The 26,320-nt window shown below is 41.7% G+C and overlaps 1 protein-coding gene and 1 long non-coding RNA gene across 4 annotated transcripts; one reads left to right on the top strand and one right to left on the bottom strand.

The window, feature by feature from the left end:
* Positions 1–537: 537 nt before the first annotated feature.
* Positions 538–5,358, bottom strand: LOC133153285 (uncharacterized). Of its 2 annotated transcripts, XR_009714289.1 has the most exons (4): positions 4,668–5,358; positions 4,260–4,441; positions 3,987–4,148; positions 538–638 (listed from the first exon to the last, which is right to left on the bottom strand). It is a non-coding gene; the product is annotated as an uncharacterized LOC133153285 (long non-coding RNA). The 2 variants fall into 2 exon arrangements; XR_009714288.1 differs by having other exon boundaries at positions 4,260–5,358.
* A 2,651-nt stretch (positions 5,359–8,009) lies between these two features.
* On the top strand, positions 8,010–17,381 carry LOC133153177 (uncharacterized). 2 transcript variants are annotated; one of them, XR_009714262.1, is made up of 8 exons: positions 8,010–8,401; positions 10,213–10,322; positions 11,475–11,687; positions 12,099–12,206; positions 13,001–13,181; positions 14,029–14,197; positions 14,279–17,081; positions 17,243–17,381. XR_009714262.1 is itself a non-coding variant. In XM_061277275.1 (6 exons), exons 3-6 carry the CDS (start codon positions 11,477–11,479, stop codon positions 14,403–14,405), a joined length of 1,590 nt encoding a protein of 529 aa, XP_061133259.1. In that variant the 5' UTR covers positions 8,058–8,401; positions 10,213–10,322; positions 11,475–11,476; the 3' UTR covers positions 14,406–16,345. The 2 variants fall into 2 exon arrangements, 1 of the variants encoding a protein (XP_061133259.1); XM_061277275.1 differs by lacking the exon at positions 17,243–17,381 and having other exon boundaries at positions 8,058–8,401; positions 12,099–13,181; positions 14,279–16,345.
* Positions 17,382–26,320: the final 8,939 nt, after the last annotated feature.

The raw sequence follows: 26,320 nt of genomic DNA, 5'->3' as shown, positions 1-26,320 counted from the left end.
TAACATGAAAGGTAAGGCGGAAGATTTTCTTGAAATTCAGGAAAGAATCGCCCTCTCCATTAACGGTATTAAATACTGTGATTTCAGTTGTAATTATAGTATTAGATGTTTTAACTGTATGCTAAATAACAATTAAATACTGTGATTCCAGTTGCGTTTACAGTATTAGTTGTTTAACTGTATACAAAATAACATTTAAATACTGTGATTTCAGTTTTATTTAGTTAGATGTTTTAACTATACTAAAAAAATTAAAAACTGTGATTTTAGTTGCATTTACAGTATTAGTTGCTTAACTGCAGAATAAATATCAATGAAATACCGCGCTTTCAGTTGCCTTTACATAACTGGTTTATTTACTGTACAAACAAATGAACTGTATTGTATATGGCAATGCAGTAAGAGTAGGTACCAGGTAATCATTGTAAATTGAGTTTCTCACTGTACAATTTAAATGCTGAATCAGTGATTTAATATTAATCATTAATAGAATGACCCATATTCTAAAATATTTCAATTAACTACAGACAACAAGAAATTTGTTAACAGGGTTATTTATTTTTTTGTGAACAGGAACATAAAGCACATTACCAAACCTTTTAGACAAAACTTCCTTGGGCTTGGACAAAACAGGAGCCCTGAAATTAAAGAAGAAAATACATTAAGAATTATGATGGTGATGTCGTTGTCATGTCAAGATACTTGTTCCTGATAGGAAGTGTGTCACTGGCTGCAGGAACACTCATGCAATTAGCAAGGTTGGAGTTATATTATTAGTAGGGATGTAACGATTACTCATGAGATGATTAAAAATCCATCCATCCATCCATCCATCCATCCATCCATCCATCCATCCATCTTCTTCCGCTTATCCGGGGTCGGGTCGCGGGGGCAGCAGCTTCAGGAGGGACTCCCAGACTTCCCTCTCCCCAGCCACTTCCTCTAACTCATCCCGGGGGATCCCAAGGCGTTCCCAGGCCAGCTGAGAGACATAATCTCTCCAGCGCGTCCTGGGTCGTCCCCGGGGTCTCCTACCGGTGGGACATGCCCGGAACACCTCCCCAGGGAGGCGTCCAGGAGGCATCCTGATGAGATGCCCGAGCCACCTCATCTGGCTCCTATCAACGTGGAGGAGTAGCGACTCTACTCCGAGTCTCTCCCGGATGACCGAACTTCTCACCCTATCTCTATAAGGGAGAGCCCGGACATCCTGCGGAGAAAACTCATTTCGGCCGCTCGTATCCGGGATCTCGTTCTTTCGGTCACGACCCATAGCTCATGACCATAGGTGAGGGTAGGAGCGTAAATCAACCGGTAAATTGAGAGCTTTGCCTTTTGGCTCAGCTCTCTCTTTACCACGACGGACCGGTACAGAGTCCGCATTACTGCCGACGCTGCACCGATCCGCCTGTCGATCTCGCGCTCCATCCTCCCCTCACTCGTGAACAAGACCCCAAGATACTTAAACTCCTCCACTTGGGGCAGGATCTCATCCCCGATCCGGAGAGGGCATTCCACCCTTTTCCGATCGAGGACCATGGACTCGGATTTGGAGGTGCTGACCCTCATCCCAACCGCTTCGCACTCGGCTGCAAACCGCTCCAGTGAGAGATGGAGCTCACAGCCTGAAGAAGCCAACAGCACCACGTCGTCTGCAAAAAGCAGATACGCGATGCTGAGGTCCCCAAACCGGACACCCTCAACGCCTCGGCTGCGCCTAGAAATTCTGTCCATAAAAATTATAAACAGAATCGGTGACAAAGGGCAGCCTTGGCGGAGTCCAACCCTCACTGGGAACGAATCCGACTTACTGCCGGAAATGCGGACCAAACTCTGGCATCGGTGATACACGGACCGAACCGCCCTTATCAGTTGGCTCGGTACCCCGTACTCCCGAAGCACCCCCCACAGGACCTCCCTAGGGACACGGTCGAACGCCTTCTCCAAGTCCACAAAACACATGTGGACTGGTTGGGCGAACTCCCATGCACCCTCGAGGATCCTGCTGAGGGTGAAGAGCTGGTCCACTGTTCCACGGCCAGGACGAAAGCCACACTGTTCCTCCTGAATCCGAGGTTCGACCTCCCGACGGACCCTCCTCTCCAGCACCCCTGAATAGACCTTACCAGGGAGGCTGAGGAGTGTAATTCCCCTGTAAATGGAACACACCCTCCGGTCCCCCTTCTTAAAGAGGGGAACCACCACCCCAGTCTGCCAATCCAGAGGCACTGTCCCCGATGTTCACGCGATGCTGTAGAGACGTGTCAGCCATGACAGCCCCACAGCATCCAGAGCCCTTAAGAAATCCGGGCGGATCTCATCCACCCCCTGGGCCTTGCCACCGAGGAGTTTTTTAACTACCTCAGTGACTTCAACCCCAGAGATTGGAGAGTCCGCCTCTGAGTCCCCAGGCCCTGCCTCCACAATGGAAGGCGTGTCGGTGGAATTGAGGAGGTCTTCGAAGTATTCTCCCCACCGACACACGACGTCCCGAGTCGAGGTCAGCAGCACGCCATCTCCACTGTAAACAGTGTTGACGTTGCACTGCTTCCCCCTCCTGAGACGCCGGATGGTGGACCAGAATTTCCTCGAAGCCGTCCGGAAGTCATTTTCCATGGCCTCGCCAAACTCCTCCCACGCCCGGGTTTTTGCCTCAGCAACCGCCGAAGCCGCGTTCCGCTTGGCCATCCGGTACCTGTCAGCTGCCTCGGGAGTCCCACAGGCCAAAACGGCCCGATAGGACTCCTTCTTCAGCTTGACGGCATCCCTTACCGCCGGTGTCCACCAGCGAGTTCGGGGATTGCCGCCACGACAGGCACCAATGACCTTACGGCCACAGCTCCGCTCGGCCGCCTCAACAATGGAGGCGCGGAACAAGGTCCACTCGGACTCAATGTCCCCCGCCTCCCCCGGGACGTGGGAAAAGTTCTGCCGGAGGTGGGAATTGAAGCTCTTCCTGACAGGGGATTCCGCCAGACGTTCCCAGCAGACCCTCACAGAACGTTTGGGTCTGCCAGGTCGGACCGGCATCTTCCCCCACCATCGGAGCCAACCCACCACCAGGTGGTGATCAGTTGACAGCTCCGCCCCTCTCTTCGCCCGAGTGTCCAAAACATGCGGCCGCAAATCCGATGACACGACTACAAAGTCGATTATCGAACTGCGGCCTAGGGTGTCCTGGTGCCAAGTGCACACATGGACACCCTTAGTTTTAAACATGGTGTTCATTATAGAAAATCCGTGTCGAGCACAGAAGTCCAATAATAGAACACCGCTCGGGTTCAGATCGGGGGGGCCGTTCCTCCCAATCACGCCCTTCCAGGTCTCACTGTCATTGCCCACGTGAGCTTTGAAGTCACCCAGTAGAACGATGGAGTCCCCAGAAGGAGCGCTCTCCAGCACCTCCTCCAGGGACTCCAAAAAGGGTGGGTACTCTGAACTGCCGTTTGGTGCATAGACACAAACAACAGTCAGGACCCGTCCCCCCACCCGAAGGCGGAGGGAGGCTACCCTCTCGTTCACCGGGGTGAACCCCAATGTGCAGGCGCCCAGCCGGGGGGCAATAAGTATACCCACACCTGCTCGACGCCTCTCACCGTGGGCAACTCCAGAGTGGAAGAGAGTCCAGCCCCTCTCGAGAGGGCTTGTACCGGAACCCAAACTGTGCGTGGAGGCAAGTCCGACTATATCTAGTCGGAACTTTTCTGCCTCGCACACCAGCTCGGGTTCCTTTCCAGCCAGAGAGGTGACATTCCATGTCCCAAGAGCCAGCTTCTGCAGCCGGGGATCAGACCGCCAAGGTCCCTGCCTTTGGCCGCCGCCCAGCTTGCAATGCACCCGACCCCTTTGGCCCCTCCCACAGGTGGTGAGCCCATGGGAATTAAAAATCGATTTGAATATGTCGCAAGTTAAATCGGAGAGAAAATAAATCTCTGCATTGAAACAGCTGATATGCAAATTAGTTGTGACCGTTATCTGAACCTCACCTGTATCTAGTCAGTTAGCCTCCATGAAGTGAAGCCTTCATGAACTCCATGATGAAGGAGATCACATGGGGGTTCATGTATCAAGTCTTCCTCCTCACCACTCTCCCAGTCTTCCGGCTCATCTGCTCCTTGGCACTGCACTTGGTGGAGTCAGGATTAATCCTAACCAAAAACATATGAAATGAGTTAGAGGTTGAGACAATTGCAATTATCAGAGAGATATAGAAATGCCAGTGGGAATAAAGTTAGGTATATAATTTTATCGGTTAATACCTCTGAATAAACTCCAAAGTTGTGCAGGTTTCCCCCTGATACTCTAGGTTGAAAACATAGTAACAGGCGAAGAGAGTGGCCAGCCAAGGCAGTGGTGAAGTCAGCCACGTGAGCAGCAGGTGGGATTATGACCCTCCCCTCGATCGACAGCATCCATTTTTTTGCAGTCAGGATTGTCTCTCCTTAAAGTCAGACATAACAAAAATCATATTTCACAGCAGTCCATTTTATAAATGATCTGGTTCACATGAATGACTGTAAAAACAGGGCAGGGAGCATACATATCTTACAAGCTGTACATAAAACAGATAAAAGGAGCATATATAGTAACTGATGGCAAGCAAACTGATTACTACTTGTGTATTACTATTTGATTTTATTACTTATAGTGATAGTAGTCCTACTTACCGAGTTTCTGGACGTCGCGACGTGTGCTTGGTGGTGCTGCCTCCGGAAGGAAAACGCATACGGAGGCGGAGAAGGTGTTGAAAAACAGAAAGGCGGGAAAATACTCTTCTCTTGCGCAGCATAAAAATATAAAATAACGACACAGTAACGACCATCGTACTGTCGCAGCAAGTACTACATGTGTCATATACCATTTTGTGGCTTCAGTAAGTTTAAAAAAAAGAGAATCTGGTCAGTTAAAGTTACTGCTATCACAAGCTAGCTAACAGTTAACGTTACCAGTAGCTAGCTCTGTCTGCCCTCTCTCTCGCGATCGAAAAACAGCGCTCTCTCGGTGCCGTTTTCGCAGCCAAAGTGAAACAAATGAACACAGACGACGCAAACACATAGAAAGACAACAAAAAAACACACAATACAAGACAAGGTCTTATGAGAAAAGTTGTTGTCGGAGCCAGAGATGCAAGCGCTGTGATTGCGATTTGTCCCGTTCACTTTGACGTGATTGGCCATTCAAAGCAGGACCGTTGAACACACTCGATCCTCATTGGATGAATTCATGTCAGCCCATGTCACCCCATACCCGCCAGTGAAAAAGAAAACGGAAAAAATGGAATAAAAATAATGCCATGGTAAGTCATTATGACATAATGATTATTAAAGTCATCATTTTTATATGATATTTATATGATAATTATTGATTTCATTATGATATATATATATCATATGATATATATATATATATATCATATATATATCATATATATATATATATATATATATATATATATATATATATATATATATATATATATATATATATATATATAGTAATTAACTGTAGATTTCACAGCCATTTTTTACGGTGCACTTTTATAAAAAATGGGCATGCGCAACTCTGGTCTTGTTTCTCTCTTTTTCAAAGTCAGAGTCTGCTTTATTGTCAACATCTTCACATGCCGAGACACACAAAGACATCGAAATTACGTTTTCCCTATCCCACGGTGACAAGACATATTACACGATAGACACACAAGTAAACAACGCCTTTCTGAGGCCTTTCTCTTCTTCTCAGACACTTCAAAGATACTTTTTGAAAGTATGCATGCACAGAAAGCGAAAACTGGAAAGAGCACGTACGACAGTATTAGTAAAATTCTCCAGAATGATTGACAATTGAGGACCAATCGTCTTGATGATCCACCCGGAAGTAAATCAGCCTCCGCCGTACCTTTAAGCCTGCATAAGATTCAGATGCTCGAGACATGCCACCAGATGATAGGATGTGGTAGATTAGTCAAACAATGCTTTTTAGTCTTTCCTAACCTCTTCCTCCATTTTGATGGAAAACATCACAAGGTCAAGGAAAGATGTTAAAGGGGAATCATAGGAAGTGGGGAGAAGACGACCACAGCGTTCAGAGAATCCGACTGCATGCACTAGACTACGTCATGATGCGACAGTGAATGTTATAGACTTGATCTGTGGTAAAACTACAAAGTGTTTATAATAAAACACAGTACCGCACACGTCTCTTTCTGGCATGACCTACTCTCCTGTAAACCTTGACTCTCCGTTAATTGCAAAGAAATCAATTGTTGCTGAAAGAATCAACAGGTTGACCGAAAGTGCATGATCCATGCTGTGGGCGGGTAAAGTTAGCAAACTAAACATGACCAGGAACGTAAGTACATAGTGGTCACTGATATTAGCATTAGCGCCACCAGCTAAACTGTACTTGAGCGCTTTTCACTTGCGTCACCTAGATTCTGGGCTTGGGCCCGGTTGATAAAACCTCGTCTGACCGCAAAGAGTCTTCGGACCCCTGTGGCGACAATCCGGATCGGCCGGCCAGCCTAGTTCGTTTGGATAAAACCCATGTGACCGCGTAAGTAAGTCATGGCTAAAATCAAGGGGGCATGCGAACTTTCGGAGGTTCAAGCCAGCATGGGGGGATCTGAGGCCAACTACTGGACCAGCTCCACCTAGCCTTCCATTGAATTCCATTCATTTCGGCTGACTAATAAACGTTTTTCTGAAATCAATGCTAACGTGACTTAATTTATGTAATGAGCATACGCACAGGACTTACGTGAGTCAGACTCGGTCAAACCATTGGCTCAGACTCGGTCACATGCTCGGTCAGACTACGTTCCTTCATCACATCTATGTCCCCTGAGCAGTGTTGCCAACTTGCCGACTTTTCTGACCCCTCTAGCGACTTTTTTCCAAGAAGCGACAAGCAACAAACCTAGCGACTTTTCAGGGAGTTCATTTTGGTGTTTCCTCACTTCATGAGCCGCTGGTGCAGCCGCAGACAGTGTTGCCTGCAAGCACAGCTGTCCTTTACCTCTTTATTTTAAACAGCGGCGGCCGGCTGTTTGCAATTTGAAAATGACGTCATAGTTTGTGGGTAAAGCCTCAAAACTACAAACGAATTAGCGCATCCGCACAAACTACGAACTACAAATTAGGTGACGTCATCTGGCGACTTTCAGGGCAGCCAATAGCGACTTTCCTAACTGAGGAGTTGGCAACAATGCACCTGAACCTGTGCAGAAGGGTTAGTTGACTAACGGGAAGTGGTTCAAATTGGCTTCAATTGCCTCCATTGATTTCTACGTGATGGCTCCGTCCATTTCTTCTACTGTTTTTGGCAAAAATATATTAATAATCTTCAACGCTAACTTCATGATGATCTGCAGGACGCTGGATGTCAGAAAAACAGTTTTTACTCTAGCTTGGCAGTCAACAACAGAACGCACTTCATGATAAAAGTTTTTACATCACATCAACACGTAGGCTATATGTTGATAATCGCGTACTCTCTCTGCTGCAGTCTACATCAGACTGTTTAAATACATTATTTTCTTTCTTATGTCTGGTTGTGAATGACCGAACGGTGCGTAATTATTTTGTTGCTGCTGCAAGGAATTGCGGTAATTTCAATTAGTTAGGAGGGTTCCTATCCAAAATTGACTATTCAAGCCTCTTTGAGCTACTATATTAGCTAACATTAGAACACAGGTACCACACGGAAAGTTCTACGATCTGTCGTGTCAAAGCTCCGGCAGACTCTATCCTACCAGTGTGGCAGTGTGGACACGGAGAGGGCGACAGCACATGCTTGTGCGTGTATGTAGCCACAACTGTCTTGTGCAGTTATTTGCAGCATCTTTAAAATTTGCTGAGAAAAACAAATTGAGAGAGAGAGACAGAAAGTTAGAATAATTTGAGCCTTTACACTTTTAAATGTATTTAGAGTTACAAATATCTTGAATAATTTTCATAATCACCAATTAATCTGTTTATATATATATATATATGATATTCGATATGAAATAAACAGGTTGTAGGCTTGAAGTTTGCATTTATAGATGGTCCATTATTGTGAAAAGTCGTTTAAAAAAAAAAGATCGAAAAAACTTGCACTTGATTTTCTTTTTTTCCCTTTTTTTTATTATTTTGCAGTAAACCTGTTCAATAACCACCAAAGGTGAAAAGGACTTAGCAAAATAAAATAGGCCTACAGAGTTTTTGTTTATTTTTAAAAAGAAAGAAAGGGCGCCAGAATTCAAACTGATTGTTTGAATCTTGACGAGGCGTCCAATCAGCGCCTTGCACTTGGCTCCGCTACCAGTGGACGAAGCAACGAACGGTTACGGCAGCAGCACCACAACGTCGAAACTTTCTCTACTCTCATTTTGGATTTTGCTCATTTTCAGCATCTTACTACGGTAAGGTTGATGTTTTATATGGTTTTTAGGTTAGGTTTTATGGTTGATATTTCCCTGTTTGACGTGTAAGATGTATTCTTGTTGTGTTTGTGGAGAATCTGTTCAGTCTCTTAAAGCATATGTTTTGCATTGTAAACTGCATCGCAATGAGCCCCGTTGTATTTTCAAGTGTGTGGAAATTGACTGTAAGCAGGTATTTTCTAGATATGCAGCATTAAAATCGCACTTCTATCGCCACCATAGTGCAGTCTCGTTGACTGCTCCGGATCATGCTATGGCTAAAGCTACATTGAAGTGCACGGTTGCACTTTGTGAGCGCCAGTGTGACGGAGTCAGGGAGTTGCTTGCTCACCTTAAGGAGCACATAGCAAAGGGACACCCCATAAACTGCCCAGTGAGAGGATGCAAAACCTCACTTTTTACTGTGAAGTCTTCATTTACTTCTCATATGTCCAGAAAACACCGACATTGTTCAGCACATGTGATTTGTGGCCAATTCAGAGATACAAACTCAGAAAGTCCTTCTACAAATGAGCAAAACATCCCTACCGTGCACGAAACTGCCAGTGTATCAGAGGCTGCTGAAAACACTTTTGGGGACTCGTCTAATTTCAGTGACTTGTACCTCAGAAATGTGTGTTTATTTTACATAAAACTTATGGGCCAGCTTCTTATTCCAGCATCTACTATTCAGACCATCGTTGAAGAGATTCAAAACATACATGAGATGGGACACACATATACACTGAACAGATTAAACTTGCTTCTGAAAGATTTGTCAGTATCAGATGAAGAGATTGTAAAAATCTGTGATACAGTAAAGGAATGTGATTTGTTTTCAGCGTGTCACACAGGGCCAATGAGGACAGCATACTCTAGAGCACAGTGTTTCAAAGAAATGTTTAAATATGTTGAGCCCAAAAAGGTGTTTCTAGGGAGAGATGAGAACAGAACAGAAAGATTTGCGTACTACATTCCTGTGTTAAACACACTGAAGAATATGTTACAATCAGTGCTCATGTCAGCAGCTCCTTACGATAATTCTGTTTCAAAACCAGATGTTCTCTGTGACTGCCATGATGGTAAGGTGTTTAAATCAAATACCTTTTTTCAAGAAAATGCATCTTGCCTTAAGCCAGTGCTTCTCAATTATTTTCTGTTACGCCCCCCCCCTAGCAAGAAGAAAACTATTCGCGCCCCCCCTCCCCACCGTGACTATCCTAACTTGTCTTGTAAGTCGTAAAATGTTGCACTGTCGCAAACGTGACAGAAGTAACAATGAGAGCGCCACTGCCCCCTGCTGTAGTAAACACGCAATTACACTTTATTCTAGTACTGCCAAAAAAAAAGCCTGTTCCCCAGGGTCACACGCGCCCCCCCAGGAATAGCACCGCGCCCCACTATTTGAGAAGCACTGCCTTAAGCTGATACTATACCAGGATGCATTTGAGGTCGTTAACCCTTTGGGTTCTGCAAAAAAGAAGCACAAAATTTTGGCTGTGTACTTCTCACTATTAAATTTGCCCCCACATTTTCGATCAAATGTTGATCACATGCAGCTGGTTTTGCTGTGTAGAGAAAAGGACTTTAAAGAATTTGGCCATGGCAAGGTTTTTTCAGAGCTACTGGCTGACTTGAAACTACTGGAGGAGAATGGGATTGCAATGGCAGATGAAAATGTTGTTAAAGGGACTCTCTACTGCATTGCTGGAGACAACTTGGGCTCGCATTGCATTGGTGGCTTTACTGAAAATTTCAGTTCTTCAAAATATTTCTGCAGATACTGCCTCATTTCTCGAATTCAATTTCAGGGGGATGACCCAATTTCTTGCGGACCAGAAAGAACCCCTGAAAGCTACAAGTCAGCAGTGGATCAGTTACAAGCTGAAGGCGTGGCGGATGTTCATGGAATAAAGTTCAGGTCAGAATTTAATACCTTAAAACACTTTGATGTTTGTCTGCCTGGTTTGCCCCCCCTGTCTTGGTCACGACATCTTTGAGGGTGTCCTATCTTATGATTTAGCACTTTACCTGAGGTACTTTGTTAAAAAAAAGAGATGGTTCACATACACTATTTTGAACAGACGCATTAATCAGTTCAAATATGGAGCTGTAGATGCTTCCTCCAAGCCATGTGAGGTCAGTCCTAAAACACTGCGACTTTCTGGTCATGCTGTACAAAACTGGAACTTTTTACGACTGTTACCTTTAATCATTGGAGACAGAGTGGAAGACGCACAAGATGATGTGTGGCAATTAACTCTGCAACTAAAGGACATAGTTGACTTGATTTGCGCTCAAAAGATTTCTGAGCCACAGGTTCTTTACCTGGATGCTCTAATTCAGGAATATTTGGATTCCAGGAAAGCACTGTTTCCAGATACCAACTTGAGACCAAAGCATCATTATTTGCGCCACTACCCAGGACTGATTTTAAAATTTGGCCCACTGATGAGACTATGGACTATGCGCTTTGAAAGTAAGCATAGTTACTTTAAAAGATGTGCAAGGCATTTGAAAAACTTTAAAAACCTGTGTCTCACTCTTTCAGAAAGACATCAGATGTTTCAGGCCTATCTTTCAGCTGGGTCAGTGAGTCCTCAAGCCTTGCTTATGAAAGAAGGCGTACCTTTCTACTCTGAGCTATACAGTGAACAAGTTAAAGATGCAGTCTTACAATTTGGCTTCACTGAAATTAATACAAAGATTCCTGTAGATTTGCAGTATAATGGGATAATATACAAAAAGGGGCAATTCGTTGTCACTAGGAATGATGACTCAATGGAGTTTGGTGAACTCCTCCTCCTTGTAGTTAAAGATGATTCTGCACTTCATTTGCTGATGAGAGTGTATTCAGCAGAATTCCTGCCACACTACCACATGTACTCAGTGAAAAATGACAGTGGAAGATTGCAGTGCCTACACATTAATGAACTGATTGACATGTGGCCATTATCATCTTACATCAAAAATGATACCAGATAGTGCCACTGAAGCACAGTGTATTGTCAGAGTAGATGCTTTGATGTCAGTAGACTAAAGGCCAACTTCTTTGTGTTTGTGTATCTGATAGATATGGCTGAATCAGAGATACAGACGATAAGTAGTGCAATTGCTGCAGTGCTTCCAGACCTTCCTCAAGCAGTTCTTAGTTCAGTGGAAGATACATTGAAGGGATTTGGTGCTGAGACCATAGATGATCTGCAGTACATTACAGAAGGAGACTTGCTGCCAGTGTTGAAGCCAGTCCAAGCCAGAAGACTTGTTGCTGCTTGGGCCCAGAACAGTAAGTGTTTTTTAAATTTAACATAATTTCACAAAATTTCTACATTGCCATAACAGCATAGCACACATTATCCAGTTATTTAACAGTTAACAAGTAATCAGTTAATTATTAAATTAAGTAACAATTATTTTAATCATTGTTTTGAGTCAAATTTTTTAAAAAGGGAAAAACTTAATATGAAAACTCATATTTTACAACATTTTCTAATATTATGGACAAACAAGACACTTGAGGCCTTGAACAGTGATCAACATTGTTTACTATTTTGTAACATTTTATGGACCAAACAACGAATAGATTAATTGACAATGAAAAATGTTAGTTGCAGCCATATTAACAATACATAAAATATTCAACAGAGAAGCACGACATCCTTCAAGGTTTAATGTTTCTCCTGTTCTTCTGTTACAGACTCAAGCACTACAACTGCAGCATTTTCCTCTCCACTGTCCGTCTGTTCCTCTCCACCTTCAGTCTCTCCCTCACCATCATCCTCCTCAATCACCTCATCCCCCTCAGGTAACTGTTCCACTTTTGTGGCAAACTGGGTAGAGACATTCCAGATACCATGGCAGAAGCTCCCTGAAGAGTTAGTGCAGAGTTTAGAAAGGAAGGTGAGACCTAGTCCGCGGCTGCGGCGAGAGATGGTAAGGATAGTGGTTTCTGAGATCATGAAGATGTGTAATAATCCAACCAAACACAACACTACAGAGATAGGCAAAAGAATGGTGGCCAAGTATCCAGAAGCCCTCCAAGATGTCATAGAGGGTGATGTCATTGGACCTGGATATCATTCACTGGTAAAGCAACTCCAAGCACGAGTTGAAAATGTGAAACGACCCAACACACCAAAAATAAGAAAACGCAAGGTTGCACCAGATGAGTCTGATACTGAAGAAATTCCAGCTGAACAAAAAGCCAGAGTTCAAGACACATATGGCTGTATAAACTGGGAGCCGAAATATTTGCCACTCTCTGAGACTATGGAGAGTCAGCAAGAAAAAAAAAACAAGATGAAGGAGATGTTTGAAGAGATTGACTTCAATGCAGACAATGTGAAAAAGTTAATACAGTCCACCTATTACACACAGCGTAAAGACATCAACAAGGGGACAAGCATTCAGAAACTCAGCCAAGAGTGGCCCTTTTTGTTCAAGGAAGCTGGTATGGTAGCACACTTCCAAGAACTTACTGGTCTGAGTCTAATGGATACTTTCCTTGGCAATGTGGAGAAAAAAGGAAGACGCCTCTTAAACTTCTTCAAGAATGTTGATGCACAAAAACGCAAACAAGTCCTGGATGCTCTTCTCAAGTTTCAGACTGAGCTGGGCCATTTGGATGGTTGCTCACAAGACCTTGTAAAGATGGTACTTCTTTTACTGGCTCATTTTGGTGAGAAGGAGGAGAACCTGCTCCAATACGTTGAGGAGACATGCCTGGCCCAAGAGGTTCAGATAGAGAAGTTGCCGGCAACACCCTGCATAATTGTGTGTGGTAAGTAAACAAAAATTAAATGTCTAACCAAACCCCGCAGCTAAATCTATATGTATACTGACATCAAATTATACTATTCTATCTATCTATCTATCTATCTATCTATCTATCTATCTATCTATCTATCTATCTATCTATCTATCTATCTATCTATCTATCTATCTATCTATCTATCTATCTATCTATCTATCTATCTATCTATCTATCTATCTATCTATCTATCTATCTATCTATCTATCTATCTATCTATCTATCTATCTATCTATCTATCTATCTATCTATCTATCTATCTATCTATCTATCTATCTATCTATCTATCTATCTATCTATCTATCTATCTATCTATCTATCTATCTATCTATCTATCTATCTATCTATCTATCTATCTATCTATCTATCTATCTATCTATCTATCTATCTATCTATCTATCTATCTACCTACCTACCTACCTACCTACCTACCTACCTACCTACCTACCTACCTACCTACCTACCTACCTACCTACCTACCTACCTACCTACCTACCTACCTACCTACCTACCTACCTACCTACCTACCTACCTACCTACCTACCTACCTACCTACCTACCTATCTACCTATCTACCTACCTACCTACCTACACTTGTATATCTTATTACTTCACCTGGCACCAAGACCAGCCCATAGGAGAATTCAATGCAATAGCATAGTTTAAATTAACTCAGTTTTCAGTACGCTATTAAAATGTTGTTGTTGTTTTAATGTAATAAGCACCATTGTATTTTAGTCAATATCTGACATTTAAGTCCTTATAACTGAATGTTTTTATTTTTTCATTTTGTTTTTTATGTTGTTAATATTTTCAGGGTCCTGTTGCTTTTCTGCTGACACATTCATGTTGAGCATTGACCAAAAGGTTGTCAACGACCACATCACTTCCTTCACCTCTGCCGTTTGCCTGCTGTTTGGGAGTTTCTATTGCTTCAACATACACTACCCAGTGGAACTACGATCAACACTAGAGTTTCTCCAAAGGTACAGTTTATTTCTGCTAGAGCAATAATTTCTTTGATCTCACCCATTAATTGTTACTTCTTTGTTTTTTTTCTTATGAAGGTGTTTCTTCTCAATAAATCCTGAGAGAGGCACCAAGGTCGAGTGGAATAAAAAAAAGAAAGTACTCTCAGTCAATCCTAGAGTCCTCACTCTGATTGCAGACCTCGCAGACCATGAGTGGAGATAGACACACCCTATTAACCCTTTAGGGACAAGTGGTTAAGGTATGAGTGGTTAATGTGTGTTCAGGTATACTGGATGTTCAAGTATACAATATGTTATGGTACACTGTACCTATTTTGTTTTTAAAATTGTACCACAAGGTAAATTGAAATCCAGTGTTAACTTTTTGTTGGAAAATGTCTGGTGGTTTCTAAAGGTACGTGTTTAGCTTCACTGAGAGCGATCAGTGGATTTGTGCTAATTAATCCAGAAATGTCTTTGATGGCACTTTTTTTCGTTTACAGTCTTTAAGGTAATTGTTTTGTGAATTCTATAGTTTGTACAATTTCAAACCAATGCTGTTTACAACTTCACAGAAGTGGAATAACTTTCCTATATTTCAAAATGTAAGAAGAACATGTTTTTTGTGGCCAATTGGTCGTTCAGGTTTATTGAGTAGAATAAGTGTTGAAAATATTGTAGTCCCATGTAAATCACGTTTATGTGAGTCACTCTTTCAGAGAGTCATAGTTGATTATTTGTCTGCCAGTGGATTATTAAATGCAATTTACAGTTCACTGTAACACAGCTGCTGACTGTTTGCGGAGTTACACATAATACAGCCTGACTCAATCTATTGAGTCAATACTCAAGCTGTTATATGGAGTTTTGTCAATAAATATGTACGAAAAAACCTAAAAAAAACTTGTCATATGCTGTTGAGGCTTTTTGTTATACAGAAGTGGGTATGGTTGCCAGGAAAGGGGTAAATAAAGTTTAGGTAAATGTTGATGCTATAAAAACAGCTATGGCCATTTTCTATCAAGATATTTTTTGGGCTTTTAACCTTCATTTGAGAGAGACAGCCTAAGACTGACAGGAAGGTGCGGGAATGACATACAACCACAAACAAGAGACCTTGAGCATTTAGAGCAGGGGTCCCCAAACTTTTTCCTGTGAGGGCCACATAACCTTTCCCTTCTCTGATGGCGGGCCGGTGGCAGTTTGTAACAGAAAAAGTGTGACGATCGTAGGGGAGCTTAAAAAAATTTTTTTTTTTTTATTTTCCAGAAAGCCACACATAACCAAATAACGGTTATTTAATAACCCTTTCCAGGTTCTTTACAGAAAAAAAAGTCAGGAAACAAATAATAACACTATTAATGAAATAAATAATAACTAAACCCTCTCTGAGTTCTTCACAGAAAAAACAGGAAATAAATAATAACTAAATAACTCTCTCTGGGTTCTTCATAGAAAAAAAACCATGGAACATTAACTTTCTGTTGTGCCATGCACAATCTTAACAGATAAAAGTTCAGCTCAGTTGTCAGAGCAGAACCTCTCTGACACATATGAGCAGTCTCTTAAAGTTCTTGTGTTCCTTCCTTATAATCCTTTTGTAGGTTCCAGTAGGCTTGTAGACACCGCTGTCTTTTTTGTTAAAGTTTGATAGTGCGTCATAGTCTGGAGTAAAATTTGTTGTGGCAATTCTTAGGCGAGATCCGAGGTGTTGGTCCGTTTACCTCGATCTGTGACGGGTAGATGTTGACGTTCATGTGGCTGAACGTCACGTCGCGTACGTCGAGCCAAATTGGCAACTCTTTTAAACGCTCGGCACTGTGTTCACCCTGCTTTACTTGGGCGACATTTTAACGGAAGGATTCCAGGGGAAGGTTTGTGGGTGGCTTTAGCGCAAAACTGCATCTGAAAGCTCAGCGCGCAAATTACAAGAATGCTGTCGTCACAGCCCACGCTCTAAATTCGGGACTGATACAAATAGAGCGCGAGTGCGCCATGTCCGTACACGCACTTGTGAGTGTGCACCGAGCTTTCTGACACGGCTTCCGGTAGTAAATGCGCAGGCGAGCGCTTCCCCATCTACTGGGGAAACGCAGTCATTGCAGGCAAAATGAGCAAAAAAAAAAAAAAAGTTTAATAATACAATTTATTCAGGGTTGGCGGGCCGGATTAAACGGTCCTGCGGGCCGTATCCGGCCCGCGGGCCGTAGTTTGGTGACCCCTGATTTAGAGGATGGGTGGTTAACAATAAGGGAATTTCTAAGCAATTCACATGAGAGAAGTGCTCCCCATCCAGTCGCCAAAAACAAAAATTTGTATAGATTTATCCAGTTGTTTTTTAAACCAAATCCCAATATTTATCTGGTGTTTCCCAAAGTCTTCGTGTCTAATTAGGCATGTTAAAGTGAATAATTTTTTATCCCTTTTCAACTGGTCAAAAATGGTTACATTTGTCATGTCCTTCATATCTAATCATATCGCAATGTTCTAACGTTTTATATACTTTAAACTTGAATTGGTGACTGGACAATGTTTATTACATATTTATGAGTAAGATAATCTTCGGGTTCCTAATTATTACATTATATATACCATTTCTGTATGGAATACTTTTTGACCTGTTATCCCTCCCTAAAAAAAACACCTAAAATGTTCAGTTATTCAACTGTATGGAGGGGTGGAGTGGAATGCTAAGGAACTGAGCTGGTAAGTTGGCAACTTATTTGGAATATATACATTAGATCAGATATACATCAGTCTCAAACCTCAAACTATTGATCTCCTTCCAATAGGCCAAGCCAAACACCTCCAAAGGTCCTGAAATTGAGTGGTGATGTTATTGTCAACATGGTCCTCCTTCAACGTGGACCTGTTAATGCATTCAGTCACAACGTTTATGGTAAGTTTTTCCTTACACACTGCTGCTGTAGACTGACAGTGGTGGGGCATTTCTTCAATAGGATGTTTCGTTTGATTATAAAATAGATCTCACTATAAAATGCTTGATATGCTCTTGGTAAAATATAATATAATTATGTTTAAACTTACTGTATTCCCTAGAATGAGAGTGAGAAAGAGAGACTGACAACACTCGTAGATGAGAGAGGGGCATGCAAAGTATGGACTGAAGAGAGCCAACGACTACTACATTCACCATGACCCTGCACATGCAACAAAAGTCCTGTGAGTAATGGGCAATAACTAATTTATTATGTATTATTAATAAATGTATTATATGTATTCAGTAAGGGTGGGGGAAAAATCGATGCACATAAGATCTTTGTTTAACGATTTTTTAATCGATTTTTTAAATTAAAAAAAAATTGTTTAAAAAACAGGCACACCAGGCTTTGTATTATGCAGAAGTCCTTTATTTTTGTTCAAACGTATTGTATAGATAGCTACCTAATTGAGGACCACACAATGTCGTTGATAAAGGCACTTCCCTAAGAATTTAACTTACCGTATTTTCCGCCCTATAAGGCGCACCTAAAAACCTAAAATTTTCTCAAAAACCAACTTATAGTCCGGTGCGCCTTATATATGGACCAAATTCCTAAATTTAAACTGGCCCAAAGCATTGTGTCATGAAATCAATCATAAGTGGCCCGCTGAAGACTATGAATCATGAATCAAAAAGACTATGGATCATTATTTTATGATTATAAAGTAATTTGTTCCGTCTGAAGTTGAAATAAAAAAGATAAAATGGAGAATGATTTGATTTGGATTAAAAATCTGACATGATGGTGCGCCTTATAGTCCGGTGCGCCTTATATAAGGATAAAGTTTTAAAATGGGCCGTTCATTGAAGGTGCGCCTTATAGGCCGGAAAATACGGTAATAAATGTGAAAAGGACACTTTTATGTCCACTTGTCATTCTGTATACCAAAGCAGATGAGAGTAGATCATGATCAGAAACCCAATAAGAAATCTTTATGAATAAAATCGAATCGTTTTAATAAAAAATCTTTTTGAATCAAAAATCGATTTTGAATCGAATCGTGGCCCCAAGAAGGAGGAACGAGAGGAATGAGATAACTGTAATAATCTGATCTAATGAGAATACCTGCAAATCCTGGTTTATATTATTTTCTTGTCCATTTTCAGATTTCTTTTCGAGTACAGCCGCCGTACCCGATCCCCTCCACCGGCCCGCCTTCCATACAGCATAGGACACCACCCCGCAACACAAAGCAGCAACCAACAATACACGATGCGCCGCGGACAAGGGCCCCGCGAGATGTACCGCACACCGCCCTTCCAGCGGCAGAGAGAGGAGGGCGACGGGGTGACTGCTCTTGGCTCTCGGGTGAATGTCTTTCTTTTGATGGAAAAAATGTGGGATAATGTTAATCATTAAAAGTTAAATCAACATTAATAAAATCTAAATACTGAAAAATTTCCACTGTATTTATCACAGTAAAATTCTGGAAACCACAGCTGGCAGTTTTTTCTGGGGTGCGCATTATACATGGGTACAAACATTTTTTATTATTATTTTTTTAAATCCGGATATGATACGGAGGCCGCCATTACGGATGCGCTTTGTTCTCTGCTGTTCACTTCAAACACGCTCCATACGAACACAATGCTCTCGTATCAGATGCCTGCTCGATCACCTGCTCGTTTGCTGTCACAATGTACCCTACACAAATCTGAAACATTTCTTCGCTATCGAGTTTACTAGCGCATGCGCAGTGATACTGACCGGCAGAATACCATCCGGTTGTTCCCAAAGATGATCTTTTTTCTGAAATAATTTTACGTTTACAGAGTCAAAATTTGGGTGCGTATTATACATGGGTACAGGCTTTTTTCCAGCCATTTTTAGGGTGCGTATTATACATGGGGGCGCATTATACATGGGAAAAACGGTATATATATATATATATAAAGGAAAACCTTTATTTATATGATATTTAAAGGGAATTTATACAGAATTAAGTAGTATTTTATATTTAATACTGTTAATTGTACAGTAAAACACTAAAATACTTTTAGGCAAAATCTTTTATATTATATAGTATTTCTATGTCAATTACAAATCAAAACTAGGTTTCTTTTGATGGAAAAAATATTTATTTATATGGTAAAATATGAAATAAAATACAAAAATTACCTGTAAAATCAACAGTACATAATCCTTTTACCGTAATAGCAGAAAAAGCTCTACCGTATTTATTACGGTAAAATTTTGGACACCAAAATATTCTTTTCACTTTAAGTATACGGTGAAACACAGTCATATTTAATGGAAAACCTTTATTTATATGATATTTCCAGGGAATTTGTACAGAATAACGTAGTATTTTATATTAGATACTGTTAATTGAACAGTAAAATACTGTAACATTTCCTAGCAAAATCCTTATTTAATAAGGTATTTACATGTCAATTTTAAAACAAAACTGTTTATTTTGATGGAAAAAATATTTATTTATACGGTAAAATATGAAATAAAATACCAATATTACCTGTCAAATCAACAGTACAAAATCCTTTTACCGTAATAGCAGAAAAAGCTCTACCGTATTTATTACGGTAGAATTTTGGCAACCACAGCTGCCAGTTTTTTACCGTGGAAATTACAGTTTTACTTTTACAGTAAAATAGTGTAATAATTAATGGCAAAATATTTAATTTATGCGGCATTCATACGGTATTTTCTTGTCAAATATATGGCAAAACAGCTTTTCTTTTGTTGGAAAAACCTTTTTTTTATACGGTAAAATATTGAATTGAATGGCAATCTTAAACGTGAAATCAACTGTCCTAATATCCTTTTACCGTAATGTAAAAAAATGTTACACCATATTTATTACGGTAAAGTTCTGGCAACCACAGCTGCCAGTTTTTTACCGTAAAAACAACGGTTTTTTTTTTACAGTGTTAGGTTTGCATCGAAAAAAACGCTCTCGGGTGCTTTAGAGTGCCGAGTTTATTACTGCGCATTAAGAAATGACCACCTCCAACGTTTGGTTTATGTTTTATAAGCATTTTTAATTTTATTGCTTAAATCGCATTTTCTCGGCGAGCTGAGCGCTTTTTCTGAATTGTGCCGCTCCCGTCACTCTGGTTAGGTTGGCATCGAAAAAAACGCTCTCGGGTGCTTTAGAGTGCCGAGTTTATCACTGCGCATGAAGAAATGACCACCTCCAACGTTTGGTTTATGTTTTATAAGCATTTTTAATTTTATTGCTTAAATCGCATTTTCTCGGCGAGCTGAGCACTTTTTCTGAATTGTGCCCCTCCCGTCACTCTGGTTAGGTTGGCATCGAAAAAAACGCTCTCGGGTGCTCTAGAGTGCCGAGTTTATTACTGCGCATTAAGAAATGACCACCTCCAACGTTTGGTTTATGTTTTATAAGCATTTTTAATTTTATTGCTTAAATCGCATTTTCTCGGCGAGCTGAGCACTTTTTCTGAATTGTGCCGCTCCCGTCACTCTGGTTAGGTTGGCATCGAAAAAAACGCTCTCGGGTGCTTTAGAGTGCCGAGTTTATCACTGCGCATGAAGAAATGACCACCTCCAACGTTTGGTTTATGTTTTATAAGCATTTTTAATTTTATTGCTTAAATCGCATTTTCTCGGCGAGCTGAGCGCTTTTTCTGAATTGTGCCGCTCCCGTCACTCTGGTTAGGTTGGCATCGAAAAAAACGCTCTCGGGTGCTTTAGAGTGCCGAGTTATTCACTGCGCATGAAGAAATGACCACCTCCAATGTTTGGTTTATGTTTAATAAGCATTTTTAATTTTATTGCTTAAATCGCATTTTCTCGGCGAGCTGAGCGCTTTTTCTGAATTGTGCCGCTCCCGTCACTCTGGTTAGGTTGGCATCGAAAAAAACGCTCTCGGGTGCTTTAGAGTGCCGAGTTATTCACTGCGCATGAAGAAATGACCACCTCCAACGTTTGGTTTATGTTTAATAAGCATTTTTAATTTTATTGCTTAAATCGCATTTTCTCGGCGAGCTGAGCACTTTTTCTGAATTGTGCCGCTCCCGTCACTCTGGTTAGGTTGGCATCGAAAAAAACGCTCTCGGGTGCTTTAGAGTGCCGAGTTTATTACTGCGCATTAAGAAATGACCACCTCCAACGTTTGGTTTATGTTTTATAAGCATTTTTAATTTTATTGCTTAAATCGCATTTTCTCGGCGAGCTGAGCACTTTTTCTGAATTGTGCCGCTCCCGTCACTCTGGTTAGGTTGGCATCGAAAAAAACGCTCTCGGGTGCTTTAGAGTGCCGAGTTTATTACTGCGCATTAAGAAATGACCACCTCCAACGTTTGGTTTATGTTTTATAAGCATTTTTAATTTTATTGCTTAAATCGCATTTTCTCGGCGAGCTGAGCACTTTTTCTGAATTGTGCCGCTCCCGTCACTCTGGTTAGGTTGGCATCGAAAAAAACGCTCTCGGGTGCTTTAGAGTGCCGAGTTTATTACTGCGCATTAAGAAATGACCACCTCCAACGTTTGGTTTATGTTTTATAAGCATTTTTAATTTTATTGCTTAAATCGCATTTTCTCGGCGAGCTGAGCACTTTTTCTGAATTGTGCCGCTCCCGTCACTCTGGTTAGGTTGGCATCGAAAAAAACGCTCTCGGGTGCTTTAGAGTGCCGAGTTATTCACTGCGCATGAAGAAATGACCACCTCCAACGTTTGGTTTATGTTTAATAAGCATTTTTAATTTTATTGCTTGAATCGCATTTTCTCGGCGAGCTGAGCACTTTTTCTGAATTGTGCCGCTCCCGTCACTCTGGTTAGGTTGGCATCGAAAAAAACGCTCTCGGGTGCTTTAGAGTGCCGAGTTTATCACTGCGCATGAAGAAATGACCACCTCCAACGTTTGGTTTATGTATAAGCATTTTTAATTTTATTGCTTAAATCGCATTTTCTCGGCGAGCTGAGCACTTTTTCTGAATTGTGCCGCTCCCGTCACTCTGGTTAGGTTGGCATCGAAAAAAACGCTCTCGGGTGCTTTAGAGTGCCGAGTTTATCACTGCGCATGAAGAAATGACCACCTCCAACGTTTGGTTTATGTTTTATAAGCATTTTTAATTTTATTGCTTAAATCGCATTTTCTCGGCGAGCTGAGCGCTTTTTCTGAATTGTGCCGCTCCCGTCACTCTGGTTAGGTTGGCATCGAAAAAAACGCTCTCGGGTGCTTTAGAGTGCCGAGTTTATTACTGCGCATTAAGAAATGACCACCTCCAACGTTTGGTTTATGTTTTATAAGCATTTTTAATTTTATTGCTTAAATCGCATTTTCTCGGCGAGCTGAGCACTTTTTCTGAATTGTGCCGCTCCCGTCACTCTGGTTAGGTTGGCATCGAAAAAAACGCTCTCGGGTGCTTTAGAGTGCCGAGTTATTCACTGCGCATGAAGAAATGACCACCTCCAACGTTTGGTTTATGTTAAATAAGCATTTTTAATTTTATTGCTTAAATCGCATTTTCTCGGCGAGCTGAGCACTTTTTCTGAATTGTGCCGCTCCCGTCACTCTGGTTAGGTTGGCATCGAAAAAAACGCTCTCGGGTGCTTTAGAGTGCCGAGTTTATTACTGCGCATTAAGAAATGACCACCTCCAACGTTTGGTTTATGTTTTATAAGCATTTTTAATTTTATTGCTTAAATCGCATTTTCTCGGCGAGCTGAGCACTTTTTCTGAATTGTGCCGCTCCCGTCACTCTGGTTAGGTTGGCATCGAAAAAAACGCTCTCGGGTGCTTTAGAGTGCCGAGTTTATTACTGCGCATTAAGAAATGACCACCTCCAACGTTTGGTTTATGTTTTATAAGCATTTTTAATTTTATTGCTTAAATCGCATTTTCTCGGCGAGCTGAGCACTTTTTCTGAATTGTGCCGCTCCCGTCACTTGGCATCGAAAAAAACGCTCTCGGGTGCTTTAGAGTGCCGAGTTATTCACTGCGCATGAAGAAATGACCACCTCCAACGTTTGGTTTATGTTTTATAAGCATTTTTAATTTTATTGCTTAAATCGCATTTTCTCGGCGAGCTGAGCGCTTTTTCTGAATTGTGCCGCTCCCGTCACTCTGGTTAGGTTGGCATCGAAAAAAACGCTCTCGGGTGCTTTAGAGTGCTGAGTTTATTACTGCGCATTAAGAAATGACCACCTCCAACGTTTGGTTTATGTTTTATAAGCATTTTTAATTTTATTGCTTAAATCGCATTTTCTCGGCGAGCTGAGCGCTTTTTCTGAATTGTGCCGCTCCCGTCACTCTGGTTAGGTTGGCATCGAAAAAAACGCTCTCGGGTGCTTTAGAGTGCCGAGTTTATTACTGCGCATTAAGAAATGACCACCTCCAACGTTTGGTTTATGTTTTATAAGCATTTTTAATTTTATTGCTTAAATCGAATTTTCTCGGCGAGCTGAGCACTTTTTCTGAATTGTGCCGCTCCCGTCACTCTGGTTAGGTTGGCATCGAAAAAAACGCTCTCGGGTGCTTTAGAGTGCCGAGTTATTCACTGCGCACGAAGAAATGACCACCTCCAACGTTTGGTTTATGTTTTATAAGCATTTTTAATTTTATTGCTTAAATCGCATTTTCTCGGCGAGCTGAGCGCTTTTTCTGAATTGTGCCGCTCCCGTCACTCTGGTTAGGTTGGCATCGAAAAAAACGCTCTCGGGTGCTTTAGAGTGCCGAGTTTATTACTGCGCATTAAGAAATGACCACCTCCAACGTTTGGTTTATGTTTTATAAGCATTTTTAATTTTATTGCTTAAATCGCATTTTCTCGGCGAGCTGAGCACTTTTTCTGAATTGTGCCGCTCCCGTCACTCTGGTTAGGTTGGCATCGAAAAAAACCCTCTCGGGTGATTTAGAGTGCCGAGTTTATTACTGCGCATTAAGAAATGACCACCTCCAACGTTTGGTTTATGTTTTATAAGCATTTTTAATTTTATTGCTTAAATCGCATTTTCTCGGCGAGCTGAGCACTTTTTCTGAATTGTGCCGCTCCCGTCACTCTGGTTAGGTTGGCATCGAAAAAAACGCTATCGGGTGCTTTAGAGTGCCGAGTTATTCACTGCGCATGAAGAAATGACCACCTCCAACGTTTGGTTTATGTTTAATAAGCATTTTTAATTTTATTGCTTAAATCGCATTTTCTCGGCGAGCTGAGCACTTTTTCTGAATTGTGCCGCTCCCGTCACTCTGGTTAGCTTGGCATCGAAAAAAACGCTCTCGGGTGCTTTAGAGTGCCGAGTTTATTACTGCGCATTAAGAAATGACCACCTCCAACGTTTGGTTTATGTTTTATAAGCATTTTTAATTTTATTGCTTAAATCGCATTTTCTCGGCGAGCTGAGCACTTTTTCTGAATTGTGCCGCTCCCGTCACTCTGGTTAGGTTGGCATCGAAAAAAACGCTCTCGGGTGCTTTAGAGTGCCGAGTTTATTACTGCGCATTAAGAAATGACCACCTCCAACGTTTGGTTTATGTTTTATAAGCATTTTTAATTTTATTGCTTAAATCGCATTTTCTCGGCGAGCTGAGCGCTTTTTCTGAATTGTGCCGCTCCCGTCACTCTGGTTAGGTTGGCATCGAAAAAAACGCTCTCGGGTGCTTTAGAGTGCCGAGTTATTCACTGCGCATGAAGAAATGACCACCTCCAACGTTTGGTTTATGTTTAATAAGCATTTTTAATTTTATTGCTTAAATCGCATTTTCCCGGCGAGCTGAGCACTTTTTCTGAATTGTGCCGCTCCCGTCACTTGGCATCGAAAAAAACGCTCTCGGGTGCTTTAGAGTGCCGAGTTTATTACTGCGCATGAATAAATGACCACCTCCAACGTTTGGTTTATGTTTTATAAGCATTTTTAATTTTATTGCTTAAATCGCATTTTCTCGGCGAGCTGAGCGCTTTTTCTGAATTGTGCCGCTCCCGTCACTCTGGTTAGGTTGGCATCGAAAAAAACGCTCTCGGGTGCTTTAGAGTGCCGAGTTTATTACTGCGCATTAAGAAATGACCACCTCCAACGTTTGGTTTATGTTTTATAAGCATTTTTAATTTTATTGCTTAAATCGCATTTTCTCGGCGAGCTGAGCGCTTTTTCTGAATTGTGCCGCTCCCGTCACTCTGGTTAGGTTGGCATCGAAAAAAACGCTCTCGGGTGCTTTAGAGTGCCGAGTTTATTACTGCGCATTAAGAAATGACCACCTCCAACGTTTGGTTTATGTTTTATAAGCATTTTTAATTTTATTGCTTAAATCGCATTTTCTCGGCGAGCTGAGCACTTTTTCTGAATTGTGCCGCTCCCGTCACTCTGGTTAGGTTGGCATCGAAAAAAACGCTCTCGGGTGCTTTAGAGTGCCGAGTTATTCACTGCGCACGAAGAAATGACCACCTCCAACGTTTGGTTTATGTTTTATAAGCATTTTTAATTTTATTGCTTAAATCGCATTTTCTCGGCGAGCTGAGCGCTTTTTCTGAATTGTGCCGCTCCCGTCACTCTGGTTAGGTTGGCATCGAAAAAAACGCTCTCGGGTGCTTTAGAGTGCCGAGTTTATTACTGCGCATTAAGAAATGACCACCTCCAACGTTTGGTTTATGTTTTATAAGCATTTTTAATTTTATTGCTTAAATCGCATTTTCTCGGCGAGCTGAGCACTTTTTCTGAATTGTGACGCTCCCGTCACTCTGGTTAGGTTGGCATCGAAAAAAACGCTCTCGGGTGCTTTAGAGTGCCGAGTTTATTACTGCGCATTAAGAAATGACCACCTCCAACGTTTGGTTTATGTTTTATAAGCATTTTTAATTTTATTGCTTAAATCGCATTTTCTCGGCGAGCTGAGCACTTTTTCTGAATTGTGCCGCTCCCGTCACTCTGGTTAGGTTGGCATCGAAAAAAACGCTCTCGGGTGCTTTAGAGTGCCGAGTTATTCACTGCGCATGAAGAAATGACCACCTCCAACGTTTGGTTTATGTTTAATAAGCATTTTTAATTTTATTGCTTAAATCGCATTTTCTCGGCGAGCTGAGCACTTTTTCTGAATTGTGCCGCTCCCGTCACTCTGGTTAGGTTGGCATCGAAAAAAACGCTCTCGGGTGCTTTAGAGTGCCGAGTTTATTACTGCGCATTAAGAAATGACCACCTCCAACGTTTGGTTTATGT

Source organism: Syngnathus typhle, linkage group LG4 (genome assembly GCF_033458585.1).
Source record: "Syngnathus typhle isolate RoL2023-S1 ecotype Sweden linkage group LG4, RoL_Styp_1.0, whole genome shotgun sequence".
Lineage (NCBI taxonomy): Eukaryota > Metazoa > Chordata > Actinopteri > Syngnathiformes > Syngnathidae > Syngnathus > Syngnathus typhle.
The sequence above is the reverse complement of the archived record's forward strand: the minus strand, read 5'-3'. Positions and strand labels throughout refer to the sequence as shown.